This window comes from Panthera leo, chromosome A3 (assembly GCF_018350215.1).
Source record: "Panthera leo isolate Ple1 chromosome A3, P.leo_Ple1_pat1.1, whole genome shotgun sequence".
NCBI lineage: Eukaryota > Metazoa > Chordata > Mammalia > Carnivora > Felidae > Panthera > Panthera leo.
In genome coordinates this window covers 79,534,196-79,558,422 of record NC_056681.1, presented here as the reverse complement: position 1 = coordinate 79,558,422, position 24,227 = coordinate 79,534,196, and the positions used below count along the sequence as shown (strand labels likewise).

At 39.6% G+C, this 24,227-nt stretch overlaps 1 protein-coding gene and 1 long non-coding RNA gene across 4 annotated transcripts in view; both read left to right on the top strand.

Moving 5' to 3' along the window:
• FAM161A (FAM161 centrosomal protein A) overlaps positions 1 to 366 on the top strand; it is a 70,749-nt gene extending 70,383 nt beyond the window's left edge. Inside the window, exon 8 of one of the 2 annotated variants that reach the window (XM_042932388.1) lies at positions 314 to 366. In XM_042932388.1, coding sequence (XP_042788322.1) covers positions 314 to 351 — 38 coding nt within the window. In that variant the 3' untranslated portion in view covers positions 352 to 366. The remainder of the gene's footprint in view (positions 1 to 313) is intronic. The other variant, XM_042932383.1, reaches the window with a different exon arrangement.
• Positions 367 to 15,796: 15,430 nt separating this feature from the next.
• The window catches only part of LOC122215040, a 115,361-nt gene continuing 106,930 nt past the window's right edge, over positions 15,797 to 24,227 (top strand). For both annotated transcript variants that reach the window (XR_006200211.1, XR_006200212.1), the window contains exon 1: positions 15,797 to 15,947. This is a non-coding gene — a long non-coding RNA (uncharacterized LOC122215040). The remainder of the gene's footprint in view (positions 15,948 to 24,227) is intronic.

The window sequence follows — 24,227 nt, the reverse complement described above, 5'->3', positions numbered from 1 at the left end:
TGGCAACTGTGCTTACAGGCCGAGGAGCTCTAGCTATAGGCTTTGTCCTCCTTATAGGATCCAGCTTTCCTTTTCTGGGGCCGCTGTAGCTTTGACTGGAATAAAAGGCAGCTCAGAGGTGATTATACGTTGACTCTTCCACAGGGGGTGTGACTTCAGTGGATGGAGGGCCACATGCCCAAAAGAAAGGTAAGCCTAAAATCCAGGGTGTGATGATGGAGGCAAAAAAAATGGTGAAAATGCCTGGAAATTGACATTTTGATGAAATTTAATGAGAATATACACACCGTAGATAATCTATTTTTCCCTTCAGATTTATTCTGCAACCTACTCTGTGCCCTGAGAGGTTGACCCAAATGAACTGCAGCACTGGGCCGGTTTGGGTTCAGAGGATGTGGAGGGGGCTGCTCCTGGGAGGAAATTGGTAAGAGAGGAAGGATGTTTATTTCCCTGGCTCCCTCCCTGCCACATTGCCGTAGGTTGACTGTTTCCCTTCACCAAAATTACGGCTCCTGTTAGGTGCCCTCACCACGAAGCTCACCCTCAAGGGTTCAGCAAGCATTCCTTCCCCTTGCCCTTTCAAGCCTAAGTGTGGAAATTTCTCCCCGCTGTTACAAGCCTTGGGGCACTACAACATCCCTTCTTTTTCTCCCTAAATCTTGCCTTTATAAATAACCCCTTTATTAAACTCTCCTTAATTACTCAGTTTCATGGTGCCATCTGCTTCCTGGATCCTGACTGATACAGATGGTATTGATTTTCAACAAGATATCTCAGAAACATAATTCTACATTGCAATTTGGCTATACAATAACATTCATATTATGGGCACATTTCCTTGTCCAGGCATATTTTATGACTAAAGCCTTCCTAAGCCTCCAAGCTCATCCTTGAAGTACACTGCTTTCTCTCTCTGCACAAGTGAGAGGGATTTAGAACAGTCCTACCTTCCATTCTGAGAATGAACCAAGACTCTGGGCATATTCATGAACAAGGAGTCTGTAGCTTTCCCTCAAGTTGTGGCCAATCTGACTAACCTTCAGTCCTGTTTGTTTTCAAATTAGCCTCCCTGATGGAACTGGAGCCTGACCTTGAATCCCAGCCTTGTAATTCTGGCCAATACTTTCCCTAGACATTTGATTCCCCCACCACCACCACCATTGTCTTTCAGCTGGCTGCTTCCTATGTCACCAAGATGGACCTTCTTGTCACTATGTCTTTGGCCTGCTCCTGAACCTAAAAATAGTCTGACTCAAAAATCCCTTCTGTTATACTACCCCTGTCCCTCGGATACGAGTCATATTCACTGATTCTCCTAGAATCTCCTATTTGGACTTCTGGCGCCTCCTTGGAGGCTATGCCTGTTGAGCGTATATTCATTCCCTGGCTCTCATGCCTCCAACATGCACTATGGAAGTGGGATTCTGGAGTAGTTCATGGCCACACTTACATCACTCATGATCAACACAAACTGAAGGGGAATGGACAATTCAGTGTTAAAAATAGAGAGTAGCACAAAGCAAGAATCAGGAAATGTGCTTTTAGCAAAGATACTAAGGATAATGCATTCTAAGCAACCAATACACATATTGCTCAGTTTATTAATGAATTGGCATTTTGATTTACAAGTCATCCCTTATAAGTCAATTCCCTAAGGCTTAATCACCTTAGATAAACTTTCAAAATAAGGAATTTAAAAGCCTGAGGATCAAGATCCAGAAAAGAGAGTAATAATTCTTGGACTCCAATGTAAAGACTCTGCCAAGGAACAATCTTAAATGTCCAAAAATAGGGGAGAAAGTTTAAAATTATGGTATTAATTACAGCTACTTTGTGGGACACCTACATATGTCATTTTAACTCTTAACAATCCTGAAATTTTGGTATTTTACTAATGACCAAGACTGAGAAAGGTTAACTGCCTTTAGTCATACTGCTAGTATTTGAGGAACTGGAATTTGAATTCAGGCTTGTTTAAAAGCTCCTTCTTCTATGTTCTGCTAATACATCAATATGATCCAAAGCAGACTCCACCCCAAGAGTGGAGAGCCCAATGTAGGCTCGAACTCACAAACCATAAGATCATGACCTGAGCCGAAGTCGGATGCTTAATTGACTGAGCCACCCAGGTGCCCCTAAGTAGTTGCTACCTTAAAGCAATGGGATTATGTTTTGATAAATTTATACCTAAGTATTTCTTTTTTTTTGAGCTATGAAAAATATTATTTAGCAGTTTTTGGTTTTCAATTCTTAGTATATAGTAACACAATTGATTTTTGTGTGTTGACCTTGTATCCTGCAATCTTGCTAAACTTAGTTATTAGTTCTAGATTTTCTTTTTTGGGGGTAGATTCCTTGGAGTTTTCTTTGTAGACAATCAGGTCACCTGCAAATAGGAAAGATCTTATTTCTTCCTTTCCAATCTGTGTATGCCTTTTATTCTTTTTTCTTACTTCCACTGGCTAGGACTTCTGGTATGTTTTTGAATAGGAGTAGTGAGATGGCCAGCTTTGACTTGTTCTCCTTATTAGGAGGAACCACGCAGCCTTTCACCATTAAGTACAGTGTTAGCTGTAGGGTTTTCGAAGATGCTTTTATGTTGAGGAAAGTCCCTTCTATTCCTAGTTTGCTGAGAGGTTTTTTGTTTTTTTGTTTTTAATTTGTTTTGTTTTGTTTGTTTTTCTAGAGAGGTTTTTTTTTTAAAATCATGAATTGATGCTTAATGTTGCAAATTCTTTTTCTGCATCAATTAATATAGTCAAGTGATTTTTTTCTTCTGTAGGCTGTTAAACCGATTATATTAATTTTCTAATATTAAACAAGCTTTGCATTCTCAGAATAAACTCCAGTTGGTCAAGCTATGTTATTCTGTTTTTATATTACTAGACTCAAGTTTCTTTTCTTTTGTAAGATCCACGTCTGCGTGGGGCTTGAACTGATAACCCTGGTATCAAGAGTCACATGCTCTACCAACAGAGTCAGCCAGACGCCCCTATGGGATTCAGTTTTCAAGTATTTTATTGAAGATTTTTCCATGTTCATGAGGGACATTGATAGATAGTTTTCTTTTCTTGTAGTGATTTGGGTTTTACTACCACGGTAATGGTATTTATATCTCCTTTGTTCTTGTTGATTTTCTGTTTGCTACTTTATTATGAAGAGAGGAATATTGAAGTCCCCAACTATAATTGTGGATTTGTATATTCTCCTTCACTTCTGACAGATTTTGCTTTATGTATTTTGAAACACTTTGGTTAGATGCATAAACAATTAGAATTCTTATGCCCTCTTAGTGAACTGACTCCTCTATTGTTATGAAATGACCTTCTTTATCCCTGGTCATTTTCTTTGCTGTGAATCCTACCTGTCTGATATCAATCTACCCATTCCAGTTTTCTTTTGATTAGAAATTTTCAAAGTATGTCTTTTTTCATTTTTAAACATTTAATCTCTAGATCATATTTGAGGTAAGCTTCTCATATATAGCAGATGTTTTTGTTGTTGTTTTATTTTTTGTCCATTTTGACAAATCTCTCATATTTCGTTGCCTCAAATTCCATTTTAGCCAAGGAAATCCTAGGCACTGATTTGCTTAAGCCTGGCAATTATTGTGACAAAAGGGATAAAATCACCTGATTGGATAACAAATCAGAGAACAAATCAATAGGTAGAATTGTGTCTCCCTTATCCCATAATCACATGGCTGCTACACCGCTGGGGAGACACACAACGTCCAGGACAAGCTTCAACTAACACAACACTAGAAACATTTAGCATTTATAAAGTTGAACCCTTAAATGATACCAGCTGACTTTGTATCCCAAGAGAAAAACAAAAGTTCTAGAGAGGGGAAATTGTTCTCCCATACAAAAATGTTTTAACAGATATTTTTGCTGAGATAATATCTCAAGGACAGGCTGGCACAAAATTAACTCTTGTATTCACACAACAATAGCAGTTGTATCTCTTGATATTATTTTATTTGCCATATCCTGAGGCTGAAGACAGCAAATAATTTGGACAAAGCATTAGTGCTGAAGTAAAGTGAGGTGTGATTTTAAGCGGTCTCATCTACAACTGCGGTCTTTATGTGTAGATTTTGTAGTATTGTCTCATACTTGGTGCTCTTTTTTATGGTGCCCCTCCCACAGGAGAGATCAGGCAGTGATATGATTTGCTTTGACTAGTGAAATGTGGGTGAACAGGACACAGTCAACTTACAGGAGGAAGTTTTAAGAGCCAGTGGCTCATGTTCTCTTTTTTCTCTGCCATGTAGTATGAGTAAAGAACAAATCTGTAAGTCCCTGAGATCTGTTACTACAGAATAATTAGCCTATCTTTTTTTTTTTTTAAGTTTACTTATTTTTGAAAGAGAGAGAGCGAGACAGAGCGTGAGTTGGGGAGGGGCAGAGAGAGGGAGACACAGAATCCAAAGCAGGCTCCAGGCTCTGAGCTGTCAGCTCAGATATTTTTTACATATGCTTTACTGCCTTCAAAATTTACCAAGTCTTGTCTCTCTCCTGCTTCCATGTTTCTGTGCTTAATTTCTCCCTTTTTATACCTTTACACTGCACCACAATCCTGTCCTTGAGAATTTGTGTTTTTTTAAATATTCATTTATTTATTTATTTTTGAGAGACAGAGAGAGAGGGAGAGAGACAGAAGCCCAAGGAGGCTCTGTGCTGTCAGCACAGAGCCTGATTTGGGACTTGATCTCACAAAGATGAGATCATGACCTGAGCTGAAATCAAGAGTCAGACACTCAACTGACTGAGCCACCCAGGCGCCCTGATAATTTGTTTTTATTTTTTATTTATTTACTGTTTTAACTGTCCTTGAGAATTTGCACCAACAAAGAGCAGAGAAAGAGTTAACTAACCTGGAGGCTTGAAGGATTTTCCTCTGGTCCTGGAAAGTTCGGGTGGTTTTTAAAAGAATCTTAGGCTTAGCACCATTTAGACAGAAAACCAGAAACCTGAGAATTAAACATTTCATATAATGTTTACATTTAACTAGCATTATAAATCCTTATCCTTAGCTAGCTTTTTATTATTGACTTTATAGTAAATGTTTAATATAAATTTAAGGCAATTTAAATGATATAACCCCAACAATTTAATTCTGTTCTCTATAACAATAATACTAATATAAAGTTTAAAATGAAGGCTTTGGGGTCCTGGGTGGCGCAGTCAGTTAAGTGTCCAAGTTTGGCTCAGGTCATGATCTCACAGTTTGTGAGTTCGAGCCCCTGCTTTGAACTCTCTGTCTCTCTCTGTCTCTCTCTCTGCCCCTGCCCCCATCAAAAATAAATAAAAAATAAAACATTTAACAAAAAAATTAAAATAAAATGGAGGCTTAAATTTTTTTTTAACACTCTGGTCACTTGCAGAAAGAGAATGTCAACAATTAAACCTTAAATTTTCTTCCAAGCTCATAAGGAGTAAAATCCGCATGCATCCCATATCACTTTCTGAGTTTATTGAAAGTAAAGATTCCTGTGTAGCTCTCCTAGAGATTCTGATTCAGTATGTAGTTGGAAACTACTGCATTAAATGGTAGTGAATCCCTAGTGTAACTGGCACAGAAATGTTTCATCCTCAACCCGCAAAAGCTGTACTTCCCTTTTAAGTATTAACTAGGAATTCTGGAACAGCTGATGCAATGGACTGAATGTTTCTGTCCCCCCAAATTTCATATTTTGAAGCTCTAATCCCCAATATGATGGCATTTGGAGGTGGGTCTTTGGGAGGTAATTAAGTTTAGATGAGATCATGAGGGCAAGAGTCCCCATTATAGGATTAGTGTCCTTATAAGAGGAAGAAGCCAGCGTTTACTGTCTCTACAATGTGAGGACACAGTGAAAAGACTGCTGTTCGCAAACGAGGAAGAGGGCTCTCACCAGACACAGAATTTGCCAGCACCTTGATCTTGGACATCCAGCCTCCAGAACAGTGAGAAATAAGTGTTGTGTAAATATGGCATTAACCTTAATAAAACTGCCAGTTATTTTACCACCAAAAGATGGGTTTACTTGGGAAGAGTGGAGAACTGTAATCCGGGAGAGCCAAGCAGAGGCAAAACTGTAGGCAAGTCCTGAGAACAAAGGAAAGGTGTATTTTTTCATGGAGAGAAGAGGTCAGTTGGGACGGCTGTTATAAATTAAAAGTCCATTGGAGTAAATTGGGAGTTTGAAATATAGTGGCTTCTCATTGGCTGAGCTATTGCTGGGGGTGGAGAAGGAACACATCTCTTCCTCCCTTCGTTCTCTTCTTTCCTACTAAAGGAGTGTCTTTCATTATGTTAAAATAGTAACTATTGAACCTCACCTAACGGTGGGGGCTGGTAGCCAGGAGAATAGCTATGTGCTTAGAAGGTTGGAACTTTCAGTCCTACTCCCCTGACTTCCTGGGAGGTGAGAGGGGCTGGAAGCTGATTTCATCACCAGTGGTCAATGATTAATCAATCATGCCTATGTAATGAAGCCTCAATAAAGACCCAAAGGATGGGGTTTAGAAAGCTTCTAGGTTGGGGAACTTTCACGTGCCACTGTGCCAGGCCCAAACTCCACAAGGACAGATGCTCCTTTGTTTGGGAAATGCATCTGATTTATAGCCAGTCAGTCAGAAGTACAGGTAATAACATAGGTTTGTGATTGGCATCTGAAATAGAGGTCAGTCTTATAAGACCGAGCCCTTAATGTGTGGAATCTGCTATCTGTGAGTAGATAGAGTCAGAACTGAGTTAAATTGTGGGATGAATGTTTGTGTCCCCCAAATCAAAATGTTGAAGCCCTGACCACCAACATGGCTGTTAAAGATAGGGCTTTTATGGAAGTAATTAAAGTTAAATAATGTCATAAGAGTGGGGCTCCGATCCAATAGGATTATAGGAAAGATAGGATTCAGTAGGCAGAGAGGAAAAGATTAGGACCTGAGGTCCCTAGGTGGGGAAATACACCTATTTTGGAAGAATGCTGGGAGTGTCTGACCACAGCAAACCCCTTTAGTTGTAAGGTTCCTCTTAAGAATGTAACAGAACCCACGGAATCCCCTTAAGGTTTCCCTTGGGAATTTGACTAAAGACCTAACTAAAAATAAATAGTAGACCATAAAACCTGTGACCCACAAGGAATGATATGGCCATAGACTACCCCTCATACAATGGAAACAAGCCAATCAGGAATGGACAACCCAACACCCAGAGCTATCAAGCCAGTGAGGGTAGGACCTGAGAAGGAATGAGGGAAAAGGGAAAGGGTAGGGGGGGGCAACCAGAACCTTATAAAACAAGCACCTTTGCCTGTAGTCCTCGGGCATTCACTTTTGAATGTCCTCTCTCTGTAAGGAGTTTTTCTACGGTTCTTCCTAATTTTATACTCTAGTAAACTTTTGCCTGCTGCTCATTTTGTGTCCACCTCTTCATTCTTCAAAGCAGCGAGACAACGGAATCTGGGTCTTGTGGTAAAAAATCCTGCAATAATAAGATTAGTGTCCTTAGAAGAGCAAGAGACTTCAGAGAGCTCCTTCTCTTTCTTCCCGTACCATATGAGGACACAGCAAAAAGGTGGCCATCCACACACCAGGATAAGAGTTCTCACCAGAAAATTACCATGCTGGTTCCCTGCTCCAGGACTTCCAGCTTCCAGAACTGAGGGGAAATAAATTTTAAGCCATCCAATACAGATTTTAGTACCAAGAACTGATATATTGCTGTTGTAACAACCTAAAAATATAGAAGTGGCTTTGAAACTGGGCTATGGGGAGAGGCCAGAAGAGTTTTGAGGTACATGGTTACAAAAAGGCTAGATTGTCATGAAAGGACTTTTGGTAGAAATACATATGTTAAAGGTGGTTATGGCCAGAGCTTAGAAAGAAAACAAAGGAGCTGGAGAGAAAGCCTCCATCTTCTTAGAGAGTAAATGAATAGTCACGAACAGAATGTTAGTAGAAATATGAATGTCAAAGGCCACTCTGTTGAGGGCTCAGAAATGAAGAACAGATATTGGAAAATGGAGAAACGGTGATCCCTGTAATAAAGTAGCAAAGAACTTGGCTGAATTCTAGTGCTCTAGAATTGGCTGAATTCTTGGGGTCCTCCAGTGTTTTGTGGAAGACAGAACTAGTGAAGACAGAAATTCGATATTTGGCTGAGGAGATTTTGTAGCAAAATGTTGAAGGTGTAGCCTGGGTCTTCCTGAATACTACTAGTGAAGGGTGAGAAGAGAGAGGTAAATCAAAGAAGGAATTGTGAAACAAAAAAGAGCCAGAACTTAAAGCTTTGGAAAATTCTCAGCCTATCCATGTTGCAAAATAGGAGAAGGCTTGTTCTGAAGAGAACACTAAAGGTGTGGCTGACCGACCATCTGGTAAAGAGATTAAGATGGGTGTGAACCTTGAATTTAATCAGCCACCTCAACAGACAGCCAGAAACAGAGATGGGATTATATCAGCAGAGACAGTGCCAGTTTGACCTAATGGGGATAAAAAAAAAGGAGGAAATGAAGGAAGACTGCTGGGCTTCTCGTATTCTACAAAGATAAATAATAGAGCTATTCTGCTGTGAGCCTGGTTTATCCTTCAAGAAAAAGGAAGGATGACCTTGAAGGTAGTTCAGAGTTCAGCAGGGCTTCCGTACCCACCATAGGCCCAGAGTACAAATTTTCTTCCTCCTAGGTTTCAGAGGGTGGTGTCCTTGTAGAGCAGCAGAGCATTGGACCAAAAAGGATTATTCTCAAGCCTTAACAGCTAATGGAATTATATAAAACAAATAAATCCTGGGAATGTAATATACAGCATAGTGACTATACAGAATTGTATATTGGATAGATACTGAATCAGTAGATCTTAAAAGTTCTCATCACAAGGAAAAGAAATTATAGTTATGTATGGTGATAGGTGTTAACTAAACTTATTGTGGTTATCATTTTGCAACATATACATATATCATATCATGTTATACGCCTAAAACTAATACAATGTTAAATGTTAATTATATTTCAATTTAAAAAATCTGTTTTAGGGGCGCTTGGGTGGCTCAGTCGGTTAAGCATCCGACTTCGGCTCAGGTCATGATCTCACAGTTTGTGGTTCCAGCCCCGCGTTGGGCTCTGTGCCAACAGCTCAGATCCTGGAGCCTGCTTCAGATTCTGTGTCTCCCCCTGTCTCTGCCCCTCTCCTGCTCATGCTCTGTCTCTCTCTGTCTCAAAAATAAATAAAAACATTAAAAAAAATTAAAAAATCTGTTTTAATTAAAAATAAGATCTAAAGGGATTTGTCTTGCTAGGTTTTAGACTTGCTTAGGACTCACCAACCCCCTTTCTTCTTTCCTTTTTCTCCCTTTTGGAATGAGATGTCTATCTGTCCCATTATTATACTTTGGAAGTGAAAAACTGGGTTTCATAGATTCACAGCTGGAGAGACATTCTGCCTCAGGATGAATCATACCTCTTGAGTCTTACCAATATCTGATTTAGGTGATATTTAAATGAAACTTTGTACTTTAGATTTTAGAGTTGATGCTGAAACAAGTTGAGATTTTTGGGACTGTTGGAATGGACTGAAGGTTTTTGCATGCCAGAAGGATGTGAATTTGGGGGGGCTAGTGACAGACTGATGTAATAACTATCAAATTGGTTTAGGGCAAGAGAATATTAAAAGATGAGAGAAAAAAATGTAGATATCTAGAATTCTGAGCTCAGATTGCTCTGTATCTTTAAGTTGTGAACCCACATGGAAGACACTCAAACTTGCAACAACAGACAATGCATTATGGGTATGGTTTATGGAGGTGTACTGATGAACTGTAATCAGAACCCAAATTCAAAAAGTCTTGGACCCTAATATCATTGGATAGAAGAGCATCTACTCTACAGCCTATTCAAGTGGGATATGTGGGTTGCTCTGATCAGATGGGGGCCACCACATTGACAACACCAAATATGGGGCACCTGATTCCCAGGCAGTGAAATAATTCATCTAAGGCAGAACAAAAGAGATAGAAATTTATTGAATACACTGGAAGGGAGCAGTGGGCAGGAAAGCAGAGCAGAGACTATGACAACAAGGCAGGGGTGAGGGGCCACAGTTATAGGGTGGAGTGAGTATTGGAACATATAGAATTTTCCTTTAAAAGAAAAGTTTATTTATTGGGGTGCCTGTGTGGCTCAGTTGGTTAAGCGTCCGACTTCAGCTCAGGTCATGACCTCATGGTTTGTGATTTCGAGCCCCGTGTCTCTGTCTCTCTCTTTCTGTCTCTCTCTCAAGAATAAATAAGCATTAAAATGTTTTTTTTTAAGTTTATTTATTTATTGGGGGGTGGGTAGGGCAAAAAGAGAGGGAGAGAATCCCAAGCAGGATCCAGGCTGTCAGTGTGCAGCCCAATGTGGGGCTCAATTCCAAGAACCATGAGATCATGACCTGAGCCCAAACATGCCACCCAGGCACCCCAATTTTTCCCTTCTTTGGTAATCTTAGGAACTGTGTTGTAAGTGGTAGTTAGGGCCTATGGTTATTTCAAGGTGGGTCACTTAACGAGCTTGTTTGCATTGCCTGTTTGCATTCAGCTCTGTGGTTGCTGTGGGCCCTTTTACCTTACTCAGGTTTCCATTGCTCAAACTGGTTGCCTAAAAGCGGCCTTTACTGGATACTGCAACCCTGATTGGATTACTTTTTTACTCATGTGGCATCCAAAAGGATGACTCCAAAGGACTCTCAGGGGGAGTCTGAAAATATGAGACTTGAAGGTTGGTCAGAGTTAGTGTTAGAGATGTTAGAGATGCAGATCTGAGTGAGTCCTAACCCATGGCACAGTCTGTTGGATTAATTCATAGAAAGGTAGAAAGAAAAAAGCCTAGGACATCAGCTTAAACAATTATAGTTAACCGGAAGAGTGAAGAAAATAAAGAAAAATCAGAAAGGATAGGAAGTTTTACCATAAAGATGAAGAAAAATAGGGTGATCAGCATCAAATGAGATAAAAAGGTGAATGCAGATTCAGAGAGCATGCAGTGGAAAGGGGCTGGAGTGGGTCTCACTATTCAGTATACAGACTTCCTCATTTCATTGTTTTTTTGGTTGACCTGGTGTATATGAATCTGGGACCCCTCTGGTTCAAATTCTCCAGCAACTTAACCTTTTGTTTTACAGAAGTGACTAGGGGTAAGCTATTCACTTGACTATTTGTTCTAAGGATGGAGACCTAGACCTATAAGTCTAACTACTCTGTACACATTTTCAATCAATCCTCTGGTCTTTCCCTCCATATCCTCCCATTGATGTGGTATCTGCAATTTATGAGTCTGTTGTATAATAAAGCATGTATTGGGTCTTTGTCTCCAGTTGCTGGCAAAGAGCTCCTATAAAACCCTTGGAATTTCCTGAGTGATAGGAGTATCTTTTGTTATTCAGAAGGCTCCTCTTTTGAGCACACTTTGTTTATGTTGATGAGGGCCTGTCCATAGCCTCAGGTCACCAGAAAGACCAAGTGATTAGAGGGTTGGAACTTTCAGCCCCACCCACAAACCTCCAGGAAAGGGAGAGGAATTAGAGATTGAGCTCTATAAAAACTCTTAAACAAGGAAATTTGGTGAGTTTTGGGGTTGGTGAACATCGTGGAGGTGCTGGGAGAGCGGTGCGTAAGGAGATGGCATGGAAGCTCTGTGCCCCTTCCCCTCCTCTTTGCCCTATACATCTTTCCACATAGCTGTTGAGTTGTATTCTTTCTAACAAATCAATAAATGTAAGTAAATTTCTTTAAATTCTGTGAGCCATTCTAGCCAATTACTGAACCAACAGAAGGAGTCACCATGTGAACTTCAATTCATGACTATTTGGTCAGAAGTACAAATGACAATCTGTACTTGAAATTGGCATCTGAGGTGGAGGTAGTCTTGAGGGCTGAGTTAGCGTTCTCCAGAGAAAAATGAACAATAGGATAGACAGGTAGAAAATAGAATTTTCCTTTACAGAGCCTTCCTGGAGTTCTGACTTATGAATTACTGTACTTCTAATTGCCATTCCCCTCTGCATTCAGCTTTCTTAGCTCCAACAGTTTCTTCATCCTCTTTCCTCCTTCCAATAAGAACATATCAACATCTCTCATTCCCTTCTGTTCTTTTCCCACTTTCTTAGTCTTTGTGGGTTTTTATATTTTCTCATTTCATTGCAGTTTTGTAGCGAAACAAGACAAACGTATGTTTAATCTCTCATGTTAAATCAAGTCACTTTGTAGACTATGTTTTCAAAATTATGAATTCTTTTAATTTTTTTAACGTGTATTTATTATTGAGAGACAGAGACAGAGCATAAGCATGGGAGGGGCAGAGAGAGAGGGAGACACAGAATCTGAAGCAGGCTCCAGGCTCTGAGCTGTTGGCAGAGAGCCCGACGCGGAGCTCGAACTCACGGATTGTGAGATCATGACCTGAACCGAAGTCGGATGCTCAACCAACTGAGCCACCCAGGCGCCCCAGAATTATGAATTCTTTTAAAATAAGTTACACATTTATAAAGCACTTAAGTGATATCCTTTCTTTTCAATATAGTAGCCTCCCTTATCCATAGTTTTACTTTCCAAAGTTTCAGTTACTGAGCTCAACCTCAGTCCTGAAGCAGATGATGCTTTTCCTGATATATAGTCAGAAGGTCAAAAGCCTAGTGCCACATCACAATGCAAATATCATTCACTTCACTTCCTCTCATCACATAGGCATTTTATTTCACATCTTCACAAGAAGGGTGAGTACAGTATTTTGAGACCAATATTCACATAACTTTTATTACAGTATATCTTTATAATTGTTCTATTTTATTATTACCTAGTATTAAAATTTTTCTTAATGTTTTACTTTCGAGAGAGAACAGAGTGTGAGTGAAAGAGGGGCAGAGAGAGGGAGACACAATCTGAAGCAGGCTCCAGGCTCTGAGCTGTCAGCACAAAGCCTGATGGAGGGCTCGAACTCAGGAACTGTGAGATCATGACCTGAGCTGATGTCAGACGCTTAACTGAGACACCAGGGGTCCCTATTATTACTTAGTATTAATCTCCTGCTGTACCTAATTTATAAATTAAATTTTACGTCGGCTATATATGCTTGGGAAAAAGAGTACATACAGGGTTTGGTACTATCACCAGGCATCTACTGGGGGTCTTGAACATATACCCTGCAGATAAAGTCAGAGTACTGAATCTTTGTTTTTTTCTGATTAGAAATGTTTGCTCATTATAATAATCCAAATAATACAGAAATATCTAACAAAGGGAAAGTCCTTTGTAGTCATAAGCTTTAGATAAAGTCACAGGTTGATTTCTAAATATACTGTTTAGTGATTCTATATTTGTAATATATGATAGGAAAAAGCAACAGAAAGATAACATTAAAATATTAACAGCAGTTAACTCTGGATAGTGAGATTAATGGATTCCACCACCCCCCCCCTTTTGATTTATTTGTATTTTCTTTTTTTAATGTTTATTTTTTTGAGAGAGAGAGAGAGGGAGAGAGAGAGAGAGAATGAATGTATACAAGCAGGGTAGGGGAAAAGAGGGAGGGAGAGAGAGAATCCCAAGTAGGCTTGGCACTGTCAGCACAGAGCCTCACTTGGGGCTCAGTCCAAGGAACTGTGAGATCATGACCTGAGCCAAAATCAATTAAACTGACTGAGCCACCCAGGTGCCCCAATTTATCTGCATTTTCTAACATGTGCCTAAATTAATATCTATTAACCTTTTTCAAAATTTTTTATTTAAAAAACCTTGAAATGTTAAAATTTGTCATTTCCCTTAAAATAAATGTGTGATTATACTCAAGCTTTTGCAATCTTTGCTTTAAAAAAAAAGTTTAAGTTCTTTTTAAATTTTTTAGTGTTTATTTATTTTTGTGAGAGTGCACCCATGTACACGGGGAGGAGTAGACAGAGACAGAGACATAGAATCCCAAGCAGGCGCCACACCATCAGCCCAGAGCCCAACATGGGGCTCAAACCCACAAACCGTGAGATCATGACTTGAGGCGAAATCAAGAAGCTTAACCGACTGAGCCACTCAGGAGCTCCAAACTTTTGCAATCTTTGAAATGAAAATTTCATTTCATTTAAAATATTCCAAGAATAAAAAATAAACAGTATTCTAAGAATAGTAAAAGGCTCTCTGATATCTATAGATTAAAATAATTTTAAAATTATAAAAAATATTAACCAATGGGCAATACAACCTACCATACAGTTTCTATCACTTAATTATGCAATTTGTGTTTAAGATAAACAGGTATTGGGGGCGCCTCTGTGGCTCAGTGGATTAAGCATCCAACTCTGGATTTCAGCTCTAGTCATGATCTCATGGTTTTGTGGGTGCCCGGAACCTGGCTCTGAGCACAGACTGCCATAGCCCTCCGGGGATTCTCCCTCTCCCTGCCCCTCCCCCGCTCACACTCTGTCTGTCTCAAAATAAAAAGACTTTAAAGAAAAAAAGACAGGTACTTAAACCTCGAGTTTCACAGAAGAGCAAACTCTTAATTTTTCCTTTTAACATCATTCACCAGATGGTCTAGAAATCTTTGATCTGGAAGCCTTAGCTGGTTTCCAGACCTCTGGCGGAGGTATTACCCTCCTAAAACTTGTGTCATTTCTTGTCCACTCTCTGGGACTGAATCATTAGACTCTTACAGTAAAGCTACTAACTAATCACCAGAATGTTAGATAATCAGCCAGATAGGACAGAATGAATTTTGCAACACAAATCAGGGACCCATTTCCTACAGACTAATTCACAAAAATTGCCTTACAGGAGCTCCCATCAACATTTCTACCTAAATGTCCTGATACCGCAAGCCCAACGACCATTCATTTTGAATTACATTCTTTCAAAAACTGGTTATCAACTTCCATCCCAAGTCAAGTCTATCTGGTTCCCACGCGAGTACTGGGGCGTGGGCCTGTTCATCTCCCGGGCCTCCCCACCCAAAAGTCTCCCTTAGTTTCGATGTCCAGAGAGGTCTCTAGCAGTGTTGTTCCGTGCAGTCGGTCTCTAACCTCCCGCCTTGCCAGCCCTCGGCTATCCAGGCAACTGCCCGCCGCTGACGCGACCTTTCTGCCCGGCCCTCGCCTCCCCTTCTCCGCAGTCCCGCGTCCGGCGTGGCTCCAGCCTCAAGGGAAAGCGTCAGTTGACTTATGCAGCCTGCTAACTACGGGTGCGAGGAAGATTAACCCGCTTCCAACTCAAGGGCCTCCCACCACCCAGTTCCCAGACAGTCGCCCCCAAAAGCATAGGAGGGAGACAGGCCAGCACGCACGCGCGGGACCCCGCCCGTTCTGCCCGCGCGCGCCCGGCCGTAGAAGCCGCCAACCAATCAGAAAGTGCCCAGCCTCTACGCCCCCAGGTCCGCGCGCGTCTGTCCTTTAAGGGCGGCATTCGAATACAATAGCCCGCTAGCGGACATTCCCTTCGCTTAGTGTCTTTCAGTCATCGCCCCTAGAGACGCCCTTTCCAGGGGCGGCCTCAAAGCCTCTCCCAAGGGAGGGAAAGTGGGTGGTGGAGGAAGGGTGGGGAGTGATGTAGGGTTTTTCATTGTCAAGAAAACCCCTTACACTCTCCAGGCTTCCCCCACTCGCATCTCAGGATAATGAAACGCCTCTTGGCTGGGCTTAAGTTAGTAGCAGATGTTGTGTTAAACGAATGAGGCATTAGTTCTTTCAAATGGTAAGTTCTCCTCGTGAGGTAATGCACATCCGCGCGCTACCCAGAATTCCCCAGTTCCCGCGTGGCGTGTTTCCGGTCTGCGTGCTGCGGGGGAGCTGCAGGGCGAGGCTCCAACGTTCGGGAGCCACTTCAGCGTGCCCCGCCCCTGCAGGTCCTAGCCCGTTTTCTCCCCTCAAATCAATAGTTTCTTTGTATTTTATGATTGTAAGAAGAAAACTGCTTTCAAAAAGTGCCTGCTCCCTGCAAAACTGATAGTAAGTACATAAACGTTTATAAAAGAAAGTTAAACTCACCCACCATCTCGCCACTCAGAAGTAACAGTATTAACACACTGCTATGTAAACTTGGAGACTTTTCACATATACACATAAAGTGTTTTTTTTGTTTAAAAAAATTTTTTTTTAATGTTTATTTATTTTTGAGAGAGCGTGAGTGGGGTAGGGGCAGAGAGAGCAGGAGACACAATAAGAAGGCTCCAGGCTCTGAGCTGTGAGCTCAGAGCTGGACGCAGGGCTCGAACCTGTGAATCCTGAGATCATGACCTAAGCAGAAGTCAGACACTTAACCAACTGAGCCACCCAGGCGCCCCTATTTTTTGTTTTTAATAGAAAAATGTGAGCGTGTTACGGTGTCCCAAAAGTGTCTATCTTTCCAGGTAAATTTAAGTAGATAATCATTTTTAATTCTGTGGGGATGTAATGGCATTTAATGATTTTACGTGTACAAATTTGTTCAGCCAGTCCCTAAATTCTTGGACTTCTACAGTTTTTCACGTGTACAAACAATACTAAATGATTATTCGCGTACATAAATCTTTACATACCCCTGATTATTTCCTTACAGTAAACTCATAGAAATATAATTACTGGATCAAAGGGAATGCACACTTATAAGACTCTAGATGATGTTACCAGACTCTCCCCTGGCAATGTATTTATTACTTTTCCACCGACAAGAGTATGTAAATGACACCTGTGTCTTCATCTTCTTGCTAATCTTCAGTATTGTTAATCTTTGAGATCTTTATCACCTTTTGAACATTTTTATCATCTTTGTCTTCTTGTTTTAATTTGCATTTTGTTGACTAAGTGTAAAACTGAACATCGTTTATATATTTATTGGCTCTATTTTTGTGAATTGCCAGTAAATTACTTCTGCCTATTTTAAAATTAAAATATTTACATTTAACAAGTTACAAGTGCTTTTTGTATATCAGCAGTATTAACGTATCTGAAATATAATTATAAATATTGTTACCATTCCTTAATTCATGTTTTAACATGGCCTGTGTTCATTTGCCGAAGGAAAAAAAGAAATGTCTCACAAAAAGGAAGTATATATGATGCCAGATGGACTAAGATAGCAAAGAATACAATTCATCTGTAAGTTATTAATATACTTACAGTTTAAATTAAAATACAACAAAAATATACTTTATACATCTCATGAAAATGATACTAAAATTCACTTCAGAAAAGATACAGTTGATCCCCCTTGAACAACACAGATTTGAATTGCATTGGTCCACTTATCTGTGGATTTTTTTTTCAATAATGTAGTACTGTATCATAAATGTATTTTCCTTATGATTTTCTTAATATTTTTCTCTGGTTTACTTTACTGTAAGAATACTATATATAATACATGTAACATACAAAATATGTGTTAATCGGCAGTTTATGTTGTGAGTGAGGGCAGTCAACTTAGACTATTAATAAAGTTTTGGGGAGGAGCACCTGGATGGCTCAGTCGATTGAGCCTCCGACTCTTGATTTTGGTTCAGGCTCAGGTCATGATCTCATGGTTCCTGAGATCAAGCCTGGCATCCAGCTCTGCACTAACAGGGCTGTGCCTGCTTGGGATTCTCTCTCTGCCTTTCCCTTGCTTGTGCACTCTCTCTCTCTCTCTCAAAATAAATAAACTTAAAAAAAATTCTCTCTCTCTCCCTTTGCCCCTCCCCTGCTTGTGGTCTCTCTGTCTCTAAAATAAAATTTTAAAAAAGCTTTGGGGGAGTTAAAAGTTATGTGTGGATTTTCCACTTGGGAGGGGTCCCTGTCTCCAACCCCTGTGTTGTTCAAGGGACAAATGGTCAGAATATTCAAAGAACGTCATTTAAAAGGGAGAGAGGGAAGCAAAGTGGAGGAGAATGGACTCTCTTGACATGATTTGTAGGCTAAATTTAAAAATAATTAGGAGTACAAGAAAAAATACACTATGTGGTAAGTTATATAAAGTATATACTATAAAATTATACAATTTTGTACTGTGTAAAAACTCGGTTTATGTAGAATTAATCAGAATCAGAAACCATAAGTAAGTGCAAATGAATAGAAGTTTAAGGTGATGGAATTGTTGGGAAGTTTTTCATTTTTATGTAGGCATATATTTAGTTTTTGCCTCTGTTTCTAGCTTTGATATCAGGCTTACCTGTGTATTTTTTTTCTAGCATTTTTAGGTACCCTTAACATTTTTTTCAATATTTAATCCATCTAAAGTTTATTTATGAGGAGGAAGGGAAGGATCTAGTTTGATTTTTTTTTTTCTCCATGACTTGCTGGTTGCCCACACACCATTTATTGAATACTCAATCTACCCTATAGATTTAAAATTGTACTTATGTACAGCACTAAATTTCCAAATGTACTTTATTTTCTGTTCCATTGATTTATTTGTTAACTGGACAGCAATATTATTGTTTTAATATATTTTTTAATTGTTTTTATATTTCTGGTAGGGTAAATTCCTGCTTAATAGACTTCTTTTTCAGAGTATTTACTTAAGAACTGTCTCTTATAAATCTATTTGATAAAATCTAATACATATAAAAGAAAATTTTGTAATATATGTAAGTTAAAAAAACATGAAGCAAACTGCCAACCTCAGAGCTCGAACATTACCAATAACTTGCAGCAATCTGTGTATTCTTCCCATTCTACCTTGTCATCCTTGCCATAGATATATTGTTTCTTTCATAGTAACTTTAAATTTATTTTGTCAAATTCAAAGAGTTGTGATTTTTATTGGAATTTCATTAATTTCATAGATTAATTTAGGGAAAATGGACATCTTTATAAAAATAATTCTATAGTTTTTACTGAGTGCTTTGTTTGTGTTAGTCATTTAATCTTCTCAACTCTATTATTGTCACCCTCATTTTATAGATGAGGAAACTCATGTGTAAATAACTTGTTGAAGGTCAGGAAACTAATAGATGACAAAGTCAAAGGTCAAACTCAGGCAATTTTGGCCCCAGAGGCTGTACTCTTTTTTTTTTTTTTTTTTTTTTAATGTTTATTTTTGAGAGAGAGAGGGAGAGAGAAAGCAGGGGAGGGGCAGAGAGAGAGAGAGAGAGAGACAGAATCCAAAGCAGGCTCCAGGCTCTGAGCTGTCAGCACAGAGCCTGACCTGGGGCTCAAATTCAGGAGCTGTGAGATCATGACCTGAACTGAGACCAAGAGTTGGAAGCTTAACTGATTGAGCCACCCAGGTGCCCCTGGAGGCTATTTTCTTTACCTCTATGTTATATTGTCTCTTCACAATATGGAATCTGCTCATCTATAATGGACATGCCATTCAACTTGCCTGTACCACTCCCCCATGTCCCAATATGCATCTTTATCTTCTTTTAATGAGTAGATACCTTCTTGATCCTCCCCTCCTCTGCCATAGCTGATTGGACTAGAGGGTAGGTAGAAAAGCTGGTCCAATCAGATTGTTTCTCCCAGAAATTAGTAAATAGTCTTACTTAAGCTCTTGACCTAGAAAGTGATGACACAAGGGCAAAGCAGGGAGAGATGTTTGACCCACAAGTAAGTAGGTAGTGCAGACAAAGCAGGCTTGTGGAGAGGCAGTCAGAAAAGAAGCAGAGTTAAGAAGCCCAGAAGAGGGTGGAGGGGTAGCTGCCTGGGATTCTGGAGCTTTCCAGGTCCTGGTTTGCTCCTACTAAGGCCTTACATACTGCCTTTTCTGTTCTTGGGGATCTATACCAGTTACCTCTCTTCCTTTAAATAAACTTCTCTTTCAGTTTGAGCTCACCTGAATGACTTCCCTTACTTTTGAAACCAAGTATGCCATCTAAAAACATGCCCATTTTCAATTTACCCATTTTCTTTTGGTTTCCCAGTAGCATTTTCTTTACATAAATCCTTTACATTTCTTGTTCAGTTCATTCCTAAATATATTTTTGTTGTTTTTTGCTCTTTACAATGATAATCTGTTCATTGTTGTCCCCTTTATATCTTTTTTTTCCCTTTATATCTTTTTTAAAAAAATGTTTATTATATTTGAGAGAGGGAGTGTGCTCACGAGTGGAGGAAGGGCAGAGAGAGGGAAATAGGATCTGAAGTTGGCTTTGTGCTGACAGAGAGCCCGAAGTGAGGCTCAAACTCATGTACCTACCATGAGATCATGACCTGATCCCAAGAGGTTCACTTAGCTGACTGAGCCATCCAGGTGCCCCTACATCTTAATCTATAAAAATTCTACTTCCATTGGGGCGCCTTGGTGGCTCAGTCAGTGAAGCATCCGACTTCAGCTCAGGTCATAATCTCATGGCTCATGGGTTGGAGCCCTGTATAGCCTGGTTGGGATTCTCTCTCTCTCCCTTTCTCTCTGCCCCTCCTCTGCTCACACACACTCTCTAAATAAACTTAAAAAAAATTCTGCTTTCATCAACTGAGACTGCTAAATGTCAATGGTTTGTAAATGTGAATTATTCTTTTAAAATAATGTTTTATCTATTAAAATAATGTTTCCTACTAGATATATCTGTTCTCTGCTTTCATTTGTTCTGCTGATGATTCATGTGAGGATGATGATGATTCATCTGTTGGAAATGAGCCACAGGGATCCCAAAGAAGTATAGAATTTTCTGTAACCTGTTTTGAAAAGAAAGTCTCATATATGAATAGAAACATTGAGTTTTCAACATCTAGCTGATATGAAAACATAAAATGAGGAAATCTATTTTTAATAAGACCAATTTCTCAGATATAAAATAATAAGACAATAGAGGGCATTATCTGGGTATATATTTTGTTTTTTTTAAAAAAAAATTTTTTTTGATGTTTATTTATTTTTGAGACAGAGAGAGACACAGCATGAACGGGGGAGGGTCAGAGAGAGAGGGAGACACAGAATCTGAAGCAGGCTCCAGGCTCTGAGCTGTCAGCACAGAGCCCGACACGAGGCTCGAATGGACCGTGAGATCATGACCAGAGCCGAAGTCGGACGCTTAACTGAGCCACCCAGGCGCCCCTGGGTAAATATTTTGAATACAGTAGACAACAAAATAAAGATTAAGAGAAATTGATATCTCACTCTTAATATAGGCATATTATCCTTTATCCAAAACCTTTGGCCAGATGTGTTTCAGAACTCAGAATTGTTAAGACTTTAGACAGGAGTATAATGCACATACCATATTTTCTGTAACACCTCAGCACGGTCTGGAGCAGCATCTTATAATCAAACATATTAATAGTCATGTAACAAAAATACATTAGTATGAACCCTAAGCAGGATAAATAAAGGCTATATAACCTATATAATATCCATATATATGTTCAGGTCAGATTTGCTGCCAAATGAGTTTGACTCAGCCTTATGAAAAACTTTAGGTTTCTAAAGCTTTTTTAGATTTTGGAATTTTATTTTATTTTATTTTTTAATGTTTATTATTTTTGAGAATGAGAGAGAGACAGAGAACAAGCAGGGAAGGGGCAGAGAGAGAGGGAGACACAGAATTGGAAGCAGGCTCCAGGCTCTGAGCTGTCAGCACAGAGCCCGATGCAGGGCTAGAACTCACAGACCTGATCATGACCTGAGAGCTGTAGTCAGCTGCCCAACCGACTGAGCCACCCAGGTGCCCCAGATTTTGGAATTTTAGATAATGGCTTATAGACCTGTGTAAGCAGATATGTTCAGATTTCAACATCTGGCCAGCTCTGGGGGTCAATTAAAGAGTTCTTTGAAGTCCTGGCTATGTTAGATAGTCCTGTGGTTTAGGATGTTTAGTCTAAAGGCAAAGGAGTACACTTTTAGAAGGACAAAATACAGACTTTGAAGTAATTATTGAAAAAGTAATGGGTTAAGTATCTTGACTTGCATTCTTAAGCTTTGTCTTCAGTCATTACTTCAGTGTGTGGTGCTTTGGTTGAAAAGAATTTCACTAACAGTGCCTAGAAAATCTTAACATAAAAAGTTGCTGTATTTTTCCTTAGGCCTATCAATGAAGGGATCCTTGATGTTTTTATTTCTAGTACATAGACTCCCTTCCCTCTAAATATCCTGACTGTGAAGATAATTGTTTCAGTTGAGTCTTTTAAAGTACCCGAATTAAGGAACCTATTCAGTCATCATATACATTGAGTGCCTACTCTGTGTCAGACTGTGCTAGATACTGAGGATGTAGTCTGGTGGCAGAGAAGCACACATCAATAGGACATTACAGTATCATGAGATAAGTGATGTGAAAGGGTAAGTACAGTGTGCCATGGAACCCCATGTTCTGGGGAGAGGGAAGGACTGAAGGCTGAGTAAGAAATTAGGCAGGTGAATGGGGGAGGGAAATAAAAAATGTTCTGACAGTGATTTTCTAAGTGTGGTTGGTTCATGGACCAGCAACATCAACATCACCTGAGAACTTGTCAGAAATGCAGATTCCTGGGCCCTATCACAGATCTACTGAATCAAAAACTCTGGGGGTGGAGCCTATCAATCTGTGTTTTAATAAGCCTGCCCATCCAAGTGGTCTCAAGCCCACCAAAGTTTGAGAACCACTGTTATAAACAGCAAATATGATAAAACCAGAGTGTGTAAGCGAGATGTTTAGTGTGTCTAAATGGCACTATTCACTAGCATATCTGTATTGGAGTGGGGTGGCAGAGTAGGGGGATCATGGAAATGACAGATGAGGTTGGAAAAGTAAACATGCTTCACTTGGGGGTTTTATGCGCCATGTTAAAGAGTTTGGGCTTCATTTATTCAACAAATATTTATTGCCATGTCTACATTATAAGTATAGTGTACAAAATGGATTCCCCTCTTGTCAGGGAACTTAGCCAAATAAGCAAATAAATGTATATGTCGGGTGGTAAAAAAAAATGTTATGACACAACAACTTGGATGAATCTCCAGAGAATTATGCTGAGTAGAAAAAGGCAATCCCAAAAGGTTAATACTGTATAATTCCATTTATATAACATTCTTGAAATAACAAAACTATAGAAATGGAGAACAGATTAGTGGTTGCCAGGGGTTACAGAGGGGGTGGAGGTTGGAGGGAGGTGGGTGTGGCTATAAAAGATATAAAAGAGTAACAGGAAGCTCTGTGGTGATGGAACTGGAAATGTTCTGTATCTGAACTGTATCAATGTCAATATCCTAGTTGTGATATTGTACTATAGTTTTGTAAAATGTGACCATTGGGGGGAACTGAGTAAGGGGTAAACAGAATCTGTCTGTATTATTTCTTACAACTGCCTGTAAATCCATAATTGATTCAAAATAAAGTGTTTTTTCAATGCTATCAATATAAATTAGGTTAGAGGATTGAAAGAGATGAGAGGATTTATTTTATATGGGATAGTTAGGAAAGGCCTAAAGGAAATAAGAGAATTACATATGAATATCTGGAAACTATTAGAAGTATGAAGGCCCTGAGAGTATGCTTGGTGTAGGGACACTGGTGGATACAGTGGGGTGAGCAAGGAAGAGAGCAAGGGGAAATGAAATCAGAGAGTTGATAGAGATGGTGGTTGTAGAGACAGATCATACAGGGTCTTGTAGGTCATAATTAAGGACTTCTCATTCTGAGTAAAATGGGAAGCTATGGAAGAGTTTGTTTTGTTTTGTTTTTATTATTTTGAGACAGAGAGAGAGAGAGCAAGGGAAGGGCAGAGAAAGAGGGAGAGAGAGAGAGAATCCCAAGCAGGTTTCGCATGGAGCCCAATGAGGGACTTGATCTCACAAAGTGTGAGATCATGACCTGAGCCGAAATCAGCAGTCAGAAATCACGGAGCCATCCAGGCACCCCTAAGCTATGGAAGAGTTTTAAGCAGAAAAGTAACATGATCTAATTTATGTTTTAAAAGTATCACTTCACTGTAAAAAAATTGAGTGGGGGGAGTATGAGATTATGGGGGTTTGGACTAAGGTGGCAGAGGAGGAGGTAATAAGAAATAGTTTCATTGTGAATAAGTTTTGTGGGTCCAGCTAATTGGATATTCTGATAGATTGGATGTGGGATGTGAGAGGAGAGGAGTCAAGAATGATTCCAAGGTTTGGGCCTGAGCAAGTGGGAGAATGGTGTTACTACTTTTATGAAAGAAGAGCAATATATGGCAGAAAATGAACAGTTTAGGTTTGGGCTTTTTGAGATGCCTGTAGACATCCCAGTGGAGATGTTATATAGCCTATTGGATAGGTAAACATGTCTGGAATTTGGGTAGGAGTCAGGCTAGATATATGAATTTGGGAGGCAGTAGCACATAGATATTTAAAGTCAGGGTCTGGGTGAGAACTCTAATGAGTGA